Source organism: Pezoporus wallicus, unplaced genomic scaffold (assembly GCF_028554395.1).
Source record: "Pezoporus wallicus isolate ANWC-B61680 ecotype Strahan unplaced genomic scaffold, APGP_CSIRO_Pwel_v1 contig_1851, whole genome shotgun sequence".
Lineage (NCBI taxonomy): Eukaryota > Metazoa > Chordata > Aves > Psittaciformes > Psittacidae > Pezoporus > Pezoporus wallicus.
This window is the reverse complement of record NW_026635653.1, coordinates 970,282-988,850: the sequence shown is the minus strand read 5'-3', so window position 1 is coordinate 988,850 and position 18,569 is coordinate 970,282. Positions and strand designations below refer to the sequence as shown.

The following is an 18,569-nucleotide window of genomic DNA, read 5'->3' as shown; positions in this document are numbered from 1 at the left end:
TCACAGGCTGCGTTCCCTCATACACACAACTTCAAGTAACTTTGCTGTACTTAATTTGACAGTGTAGACAGAAACTTGGAGCTCTGCAAAAGATAGGAAGTTAATTAAATGAAATTTAAAATACAATTACCAGACAAATACAGATGATAAAGCAGTAACCAAGCTAGTTCTGAATGGGTTGCCCAAGGAAGTTGTGAATGCTCCATCCCTGGCTGTGTTCAAGGCCAGGTTGGACAGAGCCTTGGGTGACATGGTTTAGTGCAAGGTGTCCCTGCCTGTAACATTCAGGCTTCTAGCCTAGCCGTTATGCTTGTGCAGCTACTGTGCTTTTGGTACACACTCTCACATGCTGAGATCTAACCTGCATAACTTTGCTAAGCATTGCATTGGGCAATACCTTTGAGTCCAAAACTGATTCTGAAAATAACTGGTTCAACTAGCCTCATCTTTAGAAGTCTTTACCATATGTCTTCAGACTTCTGGTCTGTGAGGCACCTGAAGCTGTGCATCTGCATATGCCTGTAAATGCAACAGTTTTGAATGCAGCAAATAACTCAGTACTATTTTATGCTTAATCCCAGGCTGCTTCGATAAAGTAAAAAGGAAAAAAAAAAATCTAAAAACCATAAGCAGCTGAAAAATTGTGTGTGTTTGGAGAACATACTTACTGTGCTACAGAATGCAAATGCATGTATCAGTATTTTCTATTACTGTTCTATCACTGTACGTTCAAGAACTACTTCCAGTTGATAAAGGAAGGAGTCTTGGATGAGTTGGTTGTCATCCAGACTGTGGGAAGCTCTGGTTTAATATCCTCCTCTGCTTACAGGGTTTCAAAAATATAGCTCCTACATTGCTAAGAAGTGCATTTTATCCTCTGAACTTAACAGTTTTTTCCAGGTCAAGGTCAGGTTAAGGATAAGACCCTATGAAAGCTCTGCCATATTGTGGAGATAGAAAAGCAAAAAGCTGCAGCAGAATGTCCTGCATCCCAGTGGTAGGAGTGCTCAGTTGTATGTGAAGGGACATGCTTCTAATTTTTACACCGCAGCTAGTATTTAAGCAATGATGAGATAAAGTATACAAACAGTGGGGTAAGTGGGAACTGGAATCAAGTCCCTGCTCACAAGGAGGGCTCTGACGCCTAGCTGCAGTTAGGCGTTCCCTTGTTCTCTTCAGCCTGCTGCATTTGGAACTGCATGGTGGTGTACGCTCAGTGGAGGGCTGAAGAGTAAACTTCGCAAAACAGTGTATCTCCCTCTGTCTCTTCACATATACCTCTGAAATGCCTGTAATTTGGTGAAGCAGGTGAATGGTTCTGAAGGTCCAATATTTCCTTTGCTTCTGTGCTTTGCCTTTTTCAGAACTTAGTGGGCCTGAGGTTTTGTATGATCCTGTAATCAGCATTTCTGTAGGCAAATCGTGGTCAGGTTCATCCTCCTTGGCCTTCTTCCCAGATGTGCTGATTCACATGGCTTCTCATTTGGCCAGCTCATCACAGCCCTTCTGAGATGCCCGTGTTTCCCAGGCACAGGTTAGTGAGCTTGTTGATGACCAGTTCTGCAGAGGATTTGTCTCTTTGTAGCCATCTAGAAGTAGCCATGTATATGTTAGGTGGTTAATCTAAAATATTAATCTGAGTGTTCTCGATTACCAACAGAGAAGGAGGAAGTGGTACCAAGGGTGGTTTTCCCAAGATGTCTTGAATCTCTCTTATATCTTTCCATTAAGAAGAAGCTTAGAATAGATGCCAATGCTCAGATGGCTACACTTCAGTGGGATGACTAATAGCTTGTCTCTTAGAAAATCTTGCCAAATATGACAACTAGTTGCTCAAATAAGTAAAACAGAGTACAAATCTGTACAAAAAAATTATAATTATCTTTAAAACTGAGTAATTTTAAAGGTAATGTAAGACAGTAAGGTAAGACGTTTGTTCCACTAATTTTAATGGAATTATGGCTTTATATGTGATTTATACAGAAAACCATGGTAGAATTAATGGTAATATTTTTTTTATATGCTCAGACTGTTTTATAAGAAACATTGTTTATTCTTCATTGTTGCAATGGTGAATGGCTTAAAATATTTAAGTTTAGAGCAATCATTATAATGATGTATTTATTTGTTTGTTTCTCAATCAGCTAGGATTTACACATACATGTTGGAGAAGTCACGTGTCATTATGCAGCCTCTCAACCAGAGTAATTTTCATGTTTTTTACTGGATGATGGATGGGCTGTCTGCTGAAGAAAAGTACACCCTGTACCTCAGTAATTTGTCTGCACACAGGTAGGAAAGCAACTTTATATCTAGTATTAATATTTTCCTTATTTTAGTGCCTCTTTGCTGTTGCAGTCCTTCCTCCAATAGTTAACATTTGTGTCCTAACTTTTCAATGTGCTCTGAAATTATTACTGAGTACTTGCTCATAAGGATTTAATTCTGCAACGCATGTACACTATCTTAACAACACTGGAGTATTATATTAATCAGGATTATTTCCTTAAAGGAGAAAAAGGAAAAAAAAAAAATCTCAGTTATTTTTCCATCTTCTGTGGACTAGAGTAGGTCTGTTCTTATTTATTTATTTTTTCCCCTGATGGAACATTCTGTCTTCAGGAAAAACTTTTATTAAAATTAGTTTTCTTAACATGGAATATGTTGATTTTGATGAAATGTCACTATATGTAACTGATGATATTTCCATTTTGATTTTGATATTTACTTCGTATTATTAAGGGAAACAGAAACAAAGTTTTGACTACGTTGAAACTAAGGATAGGATTTAACACCCAACTGAACCACTTTTTTGGCTTCATAAACTCTTCTGACTAAATCCCCTTTAATAGCTTAAATATAAAGAGCTGTATATGGGCACCTAAATCTAGTGTGTTTTAGGCTGAATACACTCCAAATGTTTAATGTAAGTGGAAGTTTTTGGTTTATCAGGAAACTTTGGAAGTATCTCAAAATTTAATTCATATTCTTTTGAAAAGAAAACATATTTCTGATTTGGATAATTTGCTTTTTTTCTTTAGTCTTTCCTAACAAGAATCACTGAAATGAGAGAAGCCTATTCGGCATTAATGATTTTCTCTTAAATTGGCTAAGATTATAATGAGTATAGGAGGTAACTTTAAAAAGACTGATAGTAATTAAAGTTAGGTAAAATGAATGGTTTAAGTTTTTGTATCTAAGCCTTTTTCCCATGGATTTTTCTCCCAGCTTTTCTGTCTTTGCACTCTAGGTAGTACTTAAATAAAGTAGTAGTTCCATATTTCCCATTCTTTACTAATGTTAACAGTTCTGGTATTATACAGAATAGTGCAATGCACTAGCTCTGAAGAAACCTGAGGCTAAATTGCTTTATTAAAAATGATCCACTTCAAGGGGGGGGGGGGGGGAAGGGAAGCATTAGATTCTGTATTTTAAATCTTTTGAAGGATTTGAGACCAAAAGAATTCTGAGCTCCCAATTATTAATTTATTCCTCTTCTTCTAGTGAAAGTTTATTCAGAAAATGAAACAGTTTGAAGTTACTTTGCAAGAAGCTCCAACAGGAAGGAACTTAGAAGAAGCCTGAATAATTAGAACATGAACAAAGCTTTATCTGATAAGATACCTGATAAGCATCCAAAAAGAACAAAATAGTATTTCTGAATAGATGTCTGAATACTGCAGTGCCAAAGCTTTAGAAGTAATTTATAGCTGAATATTTGCATAAAGCTGCTTTATCGATAAAGCTTTGTTGTGGCTACATAGTTTAGATTGTATCTTGCATTACTGAGAGTTTGAGCCAAATATTTCTTACCTTAAACTCCTAAGTGTAGTGGTTCACTGGACTAGATCTTTCTTGGTGGATAAACTAGGGGTGAATTTCTACTGCACCAAACTCATACATGAATCAGGAAGGCAGGATTTGGCCTCTTACAAATTCATAATTTCTGGGCTAGTCAGATTTTGTAGAGATCATATCATCCTGTCAATATCAGTAAGTGAATTTGTCATGTTTTCTTTAAGCAAGTGTAATCTTGACTCTAATAATAAAATCAATCATATAACAGCCTGGTTGAAATGATAGGTGGCTCAAGCCCAACTGCTTTTTGAATAATTATTCTGTTCCTCTTTGCGCTATTTAATATTGCACTTTTATGTAGAAGATTGAACAATCTTAAAAAATAATGGCTCTTAGGATCCCAACATGCCCCTATTTTTTCACTGTTCACATAAGCTATTGCAGTATGGGAAATAAGACATATCATTGGGGTTTTTATTCTCATTTTATATAAAAGTACCTTCAAAAGTCAAAGTAGTATTGTCAGTAGTGGTTATTGTTAGACTTTATGCTGTAAAAGGTGAGAGATTGTTTATGTATTAAGTAGCATATAATCCTGGATTAAGAATGAATGTAAATAACTAAAAAAGGGAAATCCCTCTCCTTTGGAGTCACCGAGAGTTTCAGTAAGGCGTGGGTTTCACCCTAATGTATAGGGGGAGTTGTTAAAGTTGTAATTCTGTGGTGTTTGGCGCCATCCTGGTAGAGAGCTTTTGCTCAGAAACTTAAATGTATGTTCTTGCAAGTATTGTGACTGTGGAGGCATTGAATGAAGACAAATGGCGGGCTACTTTATATTGAAGTTATATACAACTAGGATCTTGAAGTAGCAAGCCACCTAAATCTAGGAAGGAAGGGATCTGAATTACTACATCTGCTACTGTATCTGCATGTGGATCATGATGGATAAAGACAGAAGCAATTCCTGAAACGTAAGATCATTTTTCAAGATTGAGCAGGGGAAGCATGTCAGAAATAGGAGGTCTCAAAAGGGCAAGTCCAGGCTTTTTGATTGACAACAACTACTCTCATGTGTTCACTACATTCAGAAGCTGATTTTTATCAGCACATCCTTGATTGAAATTTCAGAAATTTCTACAACTTTGGTGTGTTTGAAAAAAGCCTGCAGAATTTTGTTTATCTTAATAATGATGTATAATACAGAGAGAATAAAGATTTGAAGTTATATTCTCAATTTGTTCTTGATTTGTTTTTTTATTTTATTTTCTATCTTTCTGGGTACAGATACAGTCCATTATTGGAAGCATTGCTTTTCTGGCATGCGAAGTTTAATCTTATAGTAAGGACTATATAGTACCTTTTCCAGCACATTAAGTTTAGCTTCATAGTTATAGTAGGTAATAACATAGTGATGTATTTGCAACCAAAGTGAAGCAGAGAGCAAAGAAAAGAGGTAACAGTGGTGACAGACCAGGTTCAGAAAGACAAGAAAGGAAAAATGAGGGCAAAACCTTACAGAAAAAAAATGGAAAGACCCGCTTGTATTGCTTTGGGCCAGTTGCTTCGTATTAGCATTGATATTGCAAAGCTGTAATATATATAACAATATAGGAATGTCTTTGTGTAATATGTATATGCAAGGTACTCATACTTTCATTAATAATCATGTCATTACATTTGTATATGTATATAAGAAATATAGCTTAAGGCTACTTAACTATAGATAGTGGTTTCAGAAATGATGGTGGGTTTGGCAGCTGTTCAACTTGATGTCACCATTTTCAGTTTAAACAAGGTTGCTAGCTCTCCTAATTGATTGCACTTTTTGGTAGCATAGGCAAACTGATACAATGCTCTCAATATTGCAAGGTGGTTCTGACAGACAGTTTTTAGTCCTCCCTTGTAATGTCAGATCTCTGTCACCCAGCGTTTATCACTTGAAATATACTGCTTGTAAATAAGCTGTATGTTTAAAACTAAATAACTTCAAGCTGGGGAAAATGTTCATATACATGTTCATGCAGAAGCTGGCATGTGGTCAGGGAGGGAATTTTGTGTTTGCATTGTCAGACTGCTGTTCCCAAATGTGTAAAACTTTCCTTCCTCCCACAGAACAATTAAGTGCACTGCAGTGTATGCTCTCTCTGCCTGTTTCGTTTCCCCCACCCCCTAAAAAGCAGTGAAACTCTTCTGCATCAATAGTTATAGGTCAGTTCACAGAACTGGTCTTCTTTTACAGTTTTTCAGTACAGGTGTCCACTGTCAGTGAGAAAACTTGCCATTAATTTCATGTATAAAGTACTAATTTAGTGTCTGATTGAATTTTTTATTAAAGTCTAAGCTGATCAGAACCTCTTTGCTTGATCACTGAGGAAATTGTTCCCTACTCTATAAATTATAAGGTTGGCCTTCAAAAAAAAGGCTTAAAAATCACATTGCTGTCCCAGTAGACAATTTTCATAGGCATGAAGTGTGAAGCCTTACATGTCATTTTTTTGTGTGTTTCTAATTATCATCTCTTCTAATAATCACAACACGTGGAAAAATGTGATTATTCTAGTGTCGTCCATACTGATTCCCACTCTTACTTTACCACACACACAAGAGATTAAGATGGGAATTTTCAATACAATGAGTGGCCAGTTACCACAGCTTTTCCTAATTTAACATATTTAGGAATTAGCTTCATTGTTTTCTTACTGCTATATATAAAAAGGCAGGAAGACATTTCATCTTTCTATGCCCTTTCTGTTTCTTTTATTTCCTTTTATCTTTGTATGCCTTTTTTTCTTTCAGATTTTTTGATTATTGTCTCATTTAAAATGTAACAGAAAGAAATATCAATCTTGAAAATAACAGTTTTTCATACGTGTGTCATTTGTTCAAAAAGTTTAATGATAAAAGGTAAATTCATAGACAAAACTTGGGAGGTTTTAAATTAGTCCCACATAATTGGAAAAATAAACATTTTGGCGATGTTCTAGTCCTCTGATGTACCGGGCTCTTTCCTTGTACACAAGCCTGATAGATCACTTTTTCCTCATAGATTTTCACTTTAATTTAAACTTTTAGTACCCCCATAAAATCCAGCTGTGTCCAAAAATTCACAGAGGTGGTTACACAGTACTGTCTTGATCCCTTGCTTCTTAGATTACCTGTTACTGGTATCTGTGTCTGATGATTAGAGAAAAATCCAAACAACTATTAGACATGTCTTACAAAATTGGTTGGATCTGAATACTGTGAATGAAATAACTAGATCTGGAAGGATTACACCAGATTTTCCCACAGGTGGTAGTCCTGCTAGAGTAATAGTTTCTATATGAAATGCCAAGTTACATCACTTTATCAAATTGCTGTTAGACTTCGTGGGCTGAAACTCGGCGTAAGTTAGTTCTACCAAAATTCCCAGTCTCACCCCAGTAAAATACAGTGTTGAGGCTCTGTGAATTTCCCTGTTGGGGTCAACTTTGTTTTAAAATCCTGTTGACAAATAAAGCTGTAGGCAATGGGAGTGGCATTCATTGTATTTAAATTTAGGAGGAAGGTAAATATCAGACTCAGAGTTCCTCAGCTGTGTTTCACTTTTCCATTTGGGGAGTTATTGGCACAGGAAGAGAGAAAAGTTGTGATAGGAGGTGTTAGGCTTGCCATCCCTACAGCTGAATGGACATGAAGGTCAAGTCCCTCTAATTCTTCTTGGCTAAAACCTCTTCCTAATTCTACTGTGCAGGTGGGGAAATCATACTGGGCAAGACTTTCGAACCCTGAAAACATTCTCAAATGCCAGTAACATTTTTGCTAGGGCTGCTTTGAGTTGTGAGTTTCCAGTACGATTTCCAGAAATAAGGCAGTTCTGTGTAATGGCCAGAGAGGAGTTGGAGCATGTACTGCCCTGTGTGGGAATGGGAGACTGGGTGGAGGGATGTGTAGGGCCCCCACCTTCTTGGCACATCTGTTCAGCACCCAGCAGGTACCTGGATGGTCACTGTGGTCAGACACAGCCCTGGAAGGCTGGAAAGGGCCATGGCAGTTGCAATGGGCCAAGGCCAGGCTGGGATGTTGGCCCACATCAGGAAGGTCAGAGGTGTCTATGGCTGATCACAGCTCAGGCCAGCACCAATGCCTGAGCTCAAAAGCTGTTCCTGAACCAATAAGGCTTTTTGCACAGCCCAGGCAGCTAAACCCTTGAGAGGGGCAAGAGGCATTCAAGGCACGTTCAGAAACATAAAAGATTCATCAACTTTTAATGAGAGTTAAGAAATATCTAATTTCCCCCCTCATTATCAATAAGCAGCTAAATCTTCAAAATTCTCTATTAATTGCTCTCTTTTGCACATGTATATTTTCTAAACTATGTGTATTTTCTTTAGCATATTGCCTGTAAACTTGTACTTAATTAACAGTTTTATACAAGCACCTTGTGGCAACTATCAAGCTCCTGATTTGTAGTTTGTCTGTCACTCCTTAGGCTTTTTTTTTTTTTTCATAGATCTTTTAGCAAAAAGTTAAGTTCTTAGTAAAGATGTGAGTTAAGAAGAGGAAGAACCTGAATGAGTCTTCCACTTCTTTTTCCTTTCCCAATCTATTTTTTTACCTTGCATTAAATCATACGGATAAATTATCACTCATTTCTACTTTCTTTATGTTCATTTTCCTGAACTTAGCATTGGCCACCCTACTAAGACACGAACTAAGACCTTAAAAAATTAGAAGTGCACTTGATATTTTACAGAGAATAATGAATGTTAAAGACTGGATGACTACATTTGGGTGATTCTCAAAGACTGTGTCTGCAATTTATCATCTTGCTATTTTCTTACTCCAACAGAGTTCTTTTGTAATGAATGTGGAGTAGAAAGTTAACTTTCAAATTATTATACTGGAATTATTTGAAAAAAAAATTTACTTTGCCAAAAGTAACTCTGGTGCACTTTGAGAAAAAGTGATTTGTCTTAGGGAATCCAACCTAAATTCAGTTTCATATCTTCATATCTAATGCAGTTGAATTCCCCTCCTTCCCCCCCTCCCTGCCTGTAAACATTTTGTATAGAAGCTTGGTGGTTTAGATGCAGAGCTTAGATTATTGTGAAATAAGATTTTCTGTCATCATTAGAAATTTAAAAGATATTTCTTAGAAGTTAACATATATTTTCTTTACTTTCTTATGCTTCGGGTGTCTCAAAGTAATATACCTTGAACTGTGTGCTCTTGCACATATATAGATGTAACAAATGTTATTTATGTGCAAGTTGGGTTCTTTTTCCATTTCTCTACTTTTCCCATGTTTGTTCTTCCCTTCTAAAAATCTTTTGAAATGGAAGTTTTGGTTGAACAAGTAAAGCTGTACTTTTTTGGTACCGTGCAAGTTTTCCTGTCCTAACTTGATTACATACAGTGCATTCCTTTTCTCCAAAAAGCTTGCATTTTAAATACATTAACGCTTGTAAGACAATGCAGTGATACATGTAGCACAAGCTATGCATATGAGCATGCCTGGACAGCAAAGGACCATTGCGGTATAAAGACTTTTCAAGCATGCTTGACAAAATTTCTAAATAATGTGAAGAGGCAGTTTCAAACAGATTTCAAAAACTAAGGGAGTTAACTCTCAGTTAATCTTGCTGGAATCTGTTTTGGCAGAGTAAGTGAATATGGTTAGATGAAGCCCTGAGTAAAAGTGAAAACAGTTTGGTGGTTGGAATTTTTTTTTTCCACACTTTTTTTTTTTTTTTTGGTGGGGGGTGAGTAGGAGTGTCTTTTAAACTGCATGGGAGCAAATAACATACAAATTATGCATTTCCATAAGTTTATATCTTCCTCAAATGATTTACTTACATTGCAGCTGTCTAATGAAAAGCTTTCACTGTGAATGTTTATTTCTTAGCTATCCTTGTACAGTACTACTGTGAAAACCTGATTTGCAATCAGTAGTACTATTTCAAGGACAAGATCTGTAGATTCTGAATGAAATGAGGCAATTCCATTTACTTAGATTCCAGCAAGGTCTTACAGCTGAACTATACCAGCTAGTTATTAGAAAGGTAATAGAGAGAGGAGAAGCAGATATATTTGTCTGAGATTCTGGAGCAGGTATAAACTTGTTTCAGTGAGTTTTATATCTATGTAACCTGGAATAATTTCAGCATCAAAAGAATTGCTTAAATTTTCTTGGTTGTCTTTTGCATTTTGTTTGTTTGTTTTGGGGTTTGTTTGTTTAGTTGTGGGGGGTTATTTTTTATGTTTGCTTGGTTTTGTTTTATTTTTGCTGAACACCATTTATTCTTTTCCTGTTTACTCTGTATTTACTGATGTCTGATTTTTTTTTACTGATATTTTTCTTGAGGTTGAACCTTCTTTACTGCTATAACTTTTGTTCAGCTAAGCTTTTAGGCTTAGTCTTGTATTTTAGACCTAGTCTCTCATATTTTAGGCTTATACTCTCGAATTCTAATAAAAATTAATTGGAACCCTAGTGTAACCCTGTTAGTGTACAGGAGGTAAGAGATTTTTCAGTTTTTTTTAACAGGGTAGATATGATGATCTTTGTCCCTAAGATCATCATTTTGCTCCTTAATATTCAAGAAATAGATAACAATAGTGACAGTGTTAAAATTAATATTATACACTATCTTTCTGAAAACTGACTACATTTTAAGACACATTTAAATGTCTTAAACATCATCTTTCTGGAGATACTTGCGGGTGGTTGTGTTCAACAAGATACATTACTAGGAGGTTAGCACTGCAATTACAGAAGATGTAATCAAGATCACAGCTTAGGTTTTCAAAACAAAGGTGAAATATTCATTTGTGTCATCTGCTTTATTTTGCAAATTAAGCGGTTATTTTAGTATCTGCAGATACCTGCACCTCATGCATAAGGTATACCTCTCTGTTACTAACTTTATTTCACAATATTGAGTATCTGGCTGTGCATTTGTTTTGAGTGGTTCATCCTGAATTCAGGGTTAAGTGCATACACACCTGCACACTTGCATTCTAACTACAAGATATCCAAAACAATAGTTTTGTACTTGAAAGGAGAGGTACGTTAGCTTTGGATTTTGATGTATAATTTATTTATTCCAGTTTCGACATAGCTGCTTTTGACATTACTGTTTAATTCTCAAAGGATCTTTTAAGAAAATATAGCTCCAATGATCTTCAATAGTAATTAATTTACATAAAATTCAAGAGTATTTTTTATTTAACAAAGTAAAGGTAGTGAAATAAGCTTGAAACTTAGCTCAGTGTCTGTCTTAGGTCCCAGGAGGACTTGTTATTTGTCTGGCTTTCAGAATAAATGTTATAGAAATTCTGCTTTGTTAGAGAGAGTAAATCTGGAACTCATATTCCTCTGGGTATGTTCTTTAATTTGACGTTTAAAAGCCTATCTTTGTTGTATTATTCTTCTTACATATTGATTGAATAGTGGCAGAGGAGATACAGCACTCTGTTAGCAGACTGAGGTAAAGCAGTCATTCAGTAGAATTATCTTTCTTTTCAACAACTGTTTTTCTCTCCATCATAATTGTAACAGGCCAAAGGTTTAGAACTAACTACATGCAAACAAGCATGTTTACATTTTTTTTTTCATGAATAAATTGTATGTTCACAGTGGTATGGTAGAGGCAAGGCACACCTTGTATTTCTGTATTTCTGTCCTAAAGGAACTCAGATATCTAGTAGTCTTTGGTATTTTACATTCTTTCAGTGACAGAGAAAATTTTGGAACATAAAAAGTAGCATCAGACCAGATAAAAACACTTTTAACTTTTGCCTTTTTGTAGCTCTAGTCAGCTTACTTCTGCATGTGTACTTTTATTCCAGAAACTTGCATTTACTTCATTTGACTTGGCATGATACCATTTGCTATTTCTTTGATTGAGAGGCTTTGTCTTTCTTGTCTCCTTTGGGGTAAGCATGATATGGAAACACATACAGAAAATAAGAGGATAAAAATCTGTCTGTGGCAAAAAAAGATAAAGATTGGGAAACAACAAAAATGAAATCTGTTTAATCCAAGGGAAAGAAACAAACTTGGTAATTAAGAGCACTGGGATCTATAGTTTAATGAAGACAGAACATACATCTGTCTTAGTTTTAACAGAAAACTAAACATACAATAAAGCATTGTTTGGAACAAATTCCTTGAAATGGAGAAAGAAAATGCAAAAAATAAATATAACATGAACCATATGACTTTCTAATTTTTTTGTGAATTCTGTTGATGAGGGTCTTACATCTTAGTTTCTGGCCTGAATTCAGCATTTTGTTAGAAAAAAAGAAATTTCCAGAGACCCGTAGATGTCATATAGATATTGAAATTATATTTGGTCTTCTTTTGAAGAAATTAAGTGCTGACTGTTTAGGCAGCCCACCGATATTTCATATTGGACTGAAAATGGATATAGCTTCAAGGGATAAAACTGCCATATAAATCCTATTTTAAAAGTAGATGTGATTACTCATAAATATCGTAGAGGAGCTCGTTTGGCTTTTAGTTTAAGTACAAAATACGTGTCTGCGCTTTACTAGAATGCTAATCATCTCATATATGGGGGTATATTCCCTGGATTCAGCCCCTGAAACCACTTAGCTATTACATTGCATAAATCTAGAGTGATAATATAGTTCTGCAATTTGTATTTCAAAAGTCACTCTCAGAATCTTCCTGATACAATTACTGTAGATGAATTTCCAGTCAGGAATGGGTCATTAAAGAAACTGTTATTGGCGTATGGAAGCCCCAGTCATTGAACCCAGCTCATCTCAGTGCTAGATCTAAGAGAGACAATAACCCCTCTCTGTTATTTGAAATACTGTCTTCACTGAGCTCCCTGGGCTAGCTTGGATTTTTCACTGCTCTTGGTGATACAGTACTCCGATGGTACAGTAACTTTAGTTACTGTAGCCAACTCTCTTTGGGAAAGTCAGGCAAGGTCAGCCCAAAACGTAGCAGTTTTCTTCCCATAGTTCTTTTATTAATCATAACTGAAAATGACCTCTACACTGAGGTTAAACCTCATTGTGTCACGTTAATGCTGTTCACAGTTTCCTTTGATTCCTGTTGGATTTGCAGATGGATTTATAGTTAAAATATAACTGCTCAAACTGTGTTTTGTTTAAAGCCTAAAAGTTACCAGTCAAGTCTTCTGAAAATGAGAATTGAGTACTAATCATAGAATAGTTTGGGTTGGAAAGGACCTTAAGACCATCTAGTTCCAACCTCCCTGCCATGGGCAGGAACACCTCACACTAAACTATGTCACTCAAGGCTCTGTCCAAACTGGACTTGAACACCGCCAGGGATGGAGCATTCACAATATTCCACTACCTCACCACCCTCACAGTAAAGAACTTCTTCCTTAGATCTAATCTAAATTCCCCCTGGTTTAAGTTTAAACCCCTTACCCCTTGTCCTGTCACTACCATCCCTAATGAAGAGCCCCTCTCCAGCGTCCTTGTAGGCCCCCTTCAGATACTGGAAGGCTGCTATGAGGTCTCCATGCAGCCTTCTCTTCTCCAGGCTGAACAGCCCCAACTTTCTCAGCCTATCTTCATATGGGAGGTGCTTCAGCCCCCTGATCATCCTCGTGGCCCTCCTCTGGACTTGCTCCAACAGTTCCATGTCCTTTTTATGTTGAGGACACCAGAACTGTACACAGTGCTCCAAGTGAGGTCTCACAAGAGCAGAGTAGAGGGGCAGGATCACCTCCTTCAAGGAAGGTGTTAGGATAACAGTTTTATACAGCTCCTAAAAATGTCAGCTCCATAAGCCTGGCTTCTAAAATTATTTTATGCAGTATAATGCAGGAGCGAATGGTGCACGAATATCTTGTACTGAATCACCCATCACCCAGATGATTGTTGGAACTTCTTTATTCAGTGTATAGGTCTTGTCTAGCTCCAGTTAGTTTATGACACATCACTTGGAATCATGGCACAAAATGTTATTTTTGCAGCTTAGTACAGTACAACATAAATCATATGAAACTTGATGTACTCAGTGGTTGGTATCAAAAGTAAACAAAAATAGTTTCAAGTATAGTTTCTGTAGTTTCAAGTCACCTTTGATTGTCAGCCAATGGATGTAAAATAGTACAGAGGCTTTGGAGATGCTTAATAATTTTCACAAGTATCTAACCAGGGAAAGCTGTATTTTTATCAGATCTGTGCAAACAGCACTCGGGGAAGAACTCAATGGATGTTTAGTAATTAAGAAACATGTATGAGGTTCTGTGCTTCCTAACACACCAGTTTGGACTCAGTGTTCTTAAAAAGGTCTTAAAGGTATTTTCCAACATAAACAATTCCATGATTCTGTGATTTTGGTCTGTGGTGTGTCTGTGCTAATAAGGCCTCTGCTTACCTGAAGTTTTAACATTTCTTGAATAGCAGTAGTATGGGTGAGAAAAATTGTTAAATCCAGTTTACAGAAAGAACTATGCAAAGGAAGTAGTCTGAAATAAAATCTCAGTAGAAATTTTCTGCTGACTGAAATGATGGAAAAGGGCACTGAAACAATGTAGAAATACTATTTGACAAACTGCATTTATAACCATAATACAGAGAACCATAATTACAGAGAAGCATAATTTACGTCTTATGCCACAAATGCTGGCACCTTCTAATTTCTGCTTTAACCTTTTATGAAATTTTAACATAACTGAATCATGAAATGGGTAAAAATCAGTTTACCAAGCTGGTGTTGCAGCTTAATATTAAGCTTACACAGTAATTGGAGTGTTTGACACTAGTACACAGTAATTGGAGTGTTTGACACTAGTACACTGATGCCAGTTTCGTGATCTGTTTTGTTCACCCAAGAAGAGGCTTACAGAGACAAAAACAGTCCTAATCACATGTAAAAAAAAAAATAAATCTGTGGCCTTTCTCAGTAAAAATGAATAATGAAAATGATATTGTTAAACAGGAAAATATTTAGTAGAATGATTTGTTGGAAAACAATTGGAGACTGTCCTATGACATTACATTTTTCCAGCAATGAATAAAACACAGAGAACACCTCTATGACCCTTCTCTGATATGTTCTTCTGTTGAAATCATTGTTTGTTTGGGCTTTGTTTTCTGTCACTTTCCTGCCCCACACCAGATGGGTTAAAACTGCCGCTGCTAGAGACTTTACATTTTTATCCTAATATTTCTTAGTATTTCTTTGCGCTTCTGTATACGTCATGCCTTCAGTTTTACATGCAGCTACAGGAATCAGATTTGCCTATAAGAGATGCATCTGTACTTTCTTATACCTGTAGTCCATCCTATTTGCTATATTTCCAGACCTAATCCCTTGTTTAAACAGAACTCCTCAATCAGGTAGCAATTAAGAGGAATAGAGCAGCATCTAATAAAATAAGTACTACGATGAGCTTCAGTGTGTGTACAGAGTTAGGTTGCACCTTAAGTGAAAGCTGGATCAAACTGGAGCATCAGATCAAGTTCTATGGTTCTGTAGTTCATTCTGGACCTGTTTTTTTAAGCATACAATTATAATCATAGAATCATAGAATAGTTAGGGTTGGAAAGGACCCGAGGATAATGTAGTTCCAACCCTCCTGCCATGGGCAGGGACACCCCACGTTAAACTATGTCACCCAAGACTCCGTCCAAACTGACAGTCCATCTGTCTATGATTCTGTGAGACTGGTCTGTAGTTTCCTGGGTCTTCCATCTTCCCCTTCTTGAAAATGGGGTTATATTTCCCTTTTTTCAGTCATCGGGAGCTTCACCTGACTGCCATGATTTTTCAGATATGATGGACAATGGCTTAGCAACTGTATTTGCCAGCTCCTTCAGGACCCACAGGTGGATTTCATCAGGTTCCATGGACTTGTGTATGTTCAGGTTCTTAAGAAGGTCTTGAACCTGATCCTCTCCTACAGTGCACCTAAGGTCTTCATTCTCACAGTCCCTGCCTTCCAAGTCTTGGGTGGTGTGGTTGCAGCATTTGCAGGGAAGACTGAGGCAAAGAAGTCATTAAGAACCTCAGCCTTCTCCAAATCCAGGGTAGCCAGTTCTCCTGATAGCTTCCAGAGAGGGCCTACATTATCCTTAGTCTGTCTTTTGTTTGTTATATACCTATAGAATTTCTTCCTGTTATCTTTCACATCCCTTGCCAGATTTAATTCTAACTGGGCCTTAGCTTTCCTGACCTGGTCCCTAGCTTGCCAGACAACATCTCTGTATTTTTCCCAGGCTGCCTGTCCTTGCTTCCAGCAGTCCTGGGTCCCCCTGCCCTCTAGAGCTTTATCCCATGGAACCTTACTAAGCAGGTTCCTGAAGAGGCCAAAGTCTGCTCTCTTGAAGTTCAGGGCAGTGAGCTTGCTGCATGCCTTTTTCACTGCCTGAGGATCTTGAACTCAACCATCTAATGCTTGCTACAGCCAAGGCTGCCCTGAATCATCACATTCCCAACCAGCCCTTCCCTGTTGGTGAGCACAAGGTCAAACATGGCACATTTCCCTGTCAGCTTCTCTATTACTTGCAAGATGAAGTTGTTTTCCACACAATCGAGGAACCTCCTGGATTGCTTGTGCCAGGCTGTACTGTCGCTCCAACAGATATCAGGATGGTTGAAATCCCCCATAAGGACAAGGGCCTGTGAGTGTGAGGCTGTCTCTATAGAGCCCATCTGTCTCTATAGAGCTTCATCCAGAGAGTCCTCCTGATCAGGCAATCTGTAACAGATCCCCAAAGTAATGTCCCACATCACTATTCTCTCTTGGACTGTGACCCACAAGCTCTCTTGTTGACTGATCACCTGTCCCCAGAGTTCCATACACTCCAGCCTATCATTGACATAAATAGCAACTCCCCCTCCCTCTCTGCCCTGCCTGTCTTTCCTAAAGAGCCTATAACCTTCCTTTCCAACACTCCAGTCATAGCAGCCATCCCACCACGTTTCTGTGATGCCAGTGATATTATATTCCTGTAGACGTGCACACATTGCTAATTCCTCGTTTATTCCCCATACTACAGGCATTTCTATAGAGGCATCTGAGCCAAGCTCCAGATGAAGCCAACTCATTGGCTGGAGCGGGTGAAACAACTCTGCATCGCTCCAAGCATTTATTACAGGTGCTGGCAGCTGGCTAGGAGTGGTGGGATGAATCGATGCCCCAGTCCCCCAACACATCTACTTTAAAGCTGCTTTGACCAGCCTGGCAAATCTCCTACCAAAGCAGCAATAAGACCTGCTCCAGCAGCTTTCAGTAGACCTGGCCTCCCAAATCGAGTCCCATCTTCTAAATACCCAAACCCCTGATTATGGCACCACCATTCTAACCATTTAGTAACCTGCCAAATCCACCTGGCCTTGTCAAGGTCCTCCCCTTTGACCTGGAGGATTGAGGAAAAAGCTATCTGAACCAAAAAGCCCCTAACCACTTTTCCCAGGGCTCTGTAGTCCTTCCTAATGATTCCCAGGCTGCTGCTGTCAGTATCACTAGCACCCACATAGATCACAAGAAGTGGGTCAGTGGGACTTACTAGAGCACGCAGCCTGTCAGCAATGTCCCTGATCAAGCCCCTGGTAGGCAACACACCTCCCTTGACACTGGGTCAGGCTGACAGATGGGTGCCTCTGTTCCTTTCAAAGCAGAGTCCCCTACTGCTATGACCCGCCGCTTTTTCCTGGAGGCACCAGTAGTGACCCTCTTTACTGGTGCTTCAGCTGGTTGTTCATCTGGTGTAGTGCGCCTTTCCTCTTTAGCCCCCCGCAGAGCTGCGAGGCGATTCTGGGCGGGACCGCCCCTCCTGGCGCCGGCGCCTGTGAGTCCTTGCTCGCCTCAGCGGAGCCGCTGGCTCGGGGACACGGCCTGGCGGAGGCCCGAGGGTCCCTCGGTGGCTCTCGCGGCGGAACTGAGGCTCCTGAACGCGGGGTTTCCCCTCGCTCCCCGTTTGAAGCCGGTGTCTCTGGAGCTACTCTGCCATTTGCTGAGGTGATCCTCTCTAATCGCTTCCAGCTTCCCATATATCTTAGGGAAAAATAAAGGGCTACTTTGAGGCATACTTTATTTTGCTATTATCTTTCTTCTGTGCATTTTATTTATTTTACTTTATTGTAGTATTTTTTTCTGGTTTTATTTTGTAAACTATGTATTTGAATGCAAACTCAGCTTGCCTACAGAATTAAATTGCATAAACTGCATATATCCCTGTGTGTAAACACAGTGTGGATTTTAGCAGGAAGAGTCAACAGGGAGTCTTTTCGTCCTATTCAGATACAGAAACCATAAAAGTACTGAAGTAAATCTGCACATTCTCTTGATTTAGGAAAGCCAAATCCTTTTGTACAGATGCAGCCCTTCAGCTGAGTTTTCAGTGTGCCACCTGTAAAGTTCGCTTCAGGTTTGCTGAGCATACAGGTAATGGGTGTTTAGTACTTTTGGCCTTATGAAAAGCAGTGTAAGATACTATAGAAGATTCAGTGTTAGAAGTAGTTAATTTCTGAGCTTTCATCTGGTGTGATTTTCTTGAGAGGGCTGAGAAGATGTGAGAGGAACACACACACATACATGTATCCATCCTTTTGCCATTTTTGATGTTCCCAGAACATACCTGTGACAGAAACAGGTCCCGGAGCAGGGGGAAGCAAGACAGGTCTTGCATGAATTCTCCATAACTGAACCTGTGTTCAGTGTCATGTTGCTTGCTGGCTGTGTGAAAATCAGGACCCTCTGCTTATGTTAAGGGGATGGCCACTAATGATTGTGGATGGTTAACTGCTAAATAGATAATTTACACAA

At 38.3% G+C, this 18,569-nt stretch overlaps 1 protein-coding gene across 5 annotated transcripts in view; it reads left to right on the top strand.

Moving 5' to 3' along the window:
- Window positions 1-18,569, top strand: part of MYO16 (myosin XVI) — a 388,271-nt gene that overhangs the window by 243,611 nt on the left and 126,091 nt on the right. For all 5 annotated transcript variants that reach the window (XM_057397231.1, XM_057397226.1, XM_057397227.1 and 2 more), the window contains one exon: window positions 2,145-2,292. In XM_057397231.1, the coding sequence (XP_057253214.1) occupies window positions 2,145-2,292 (148 nt within the window). The remainder of the gene's footprint in view (window positions 1-2,144; window positions 2,293-18,569) is intronic.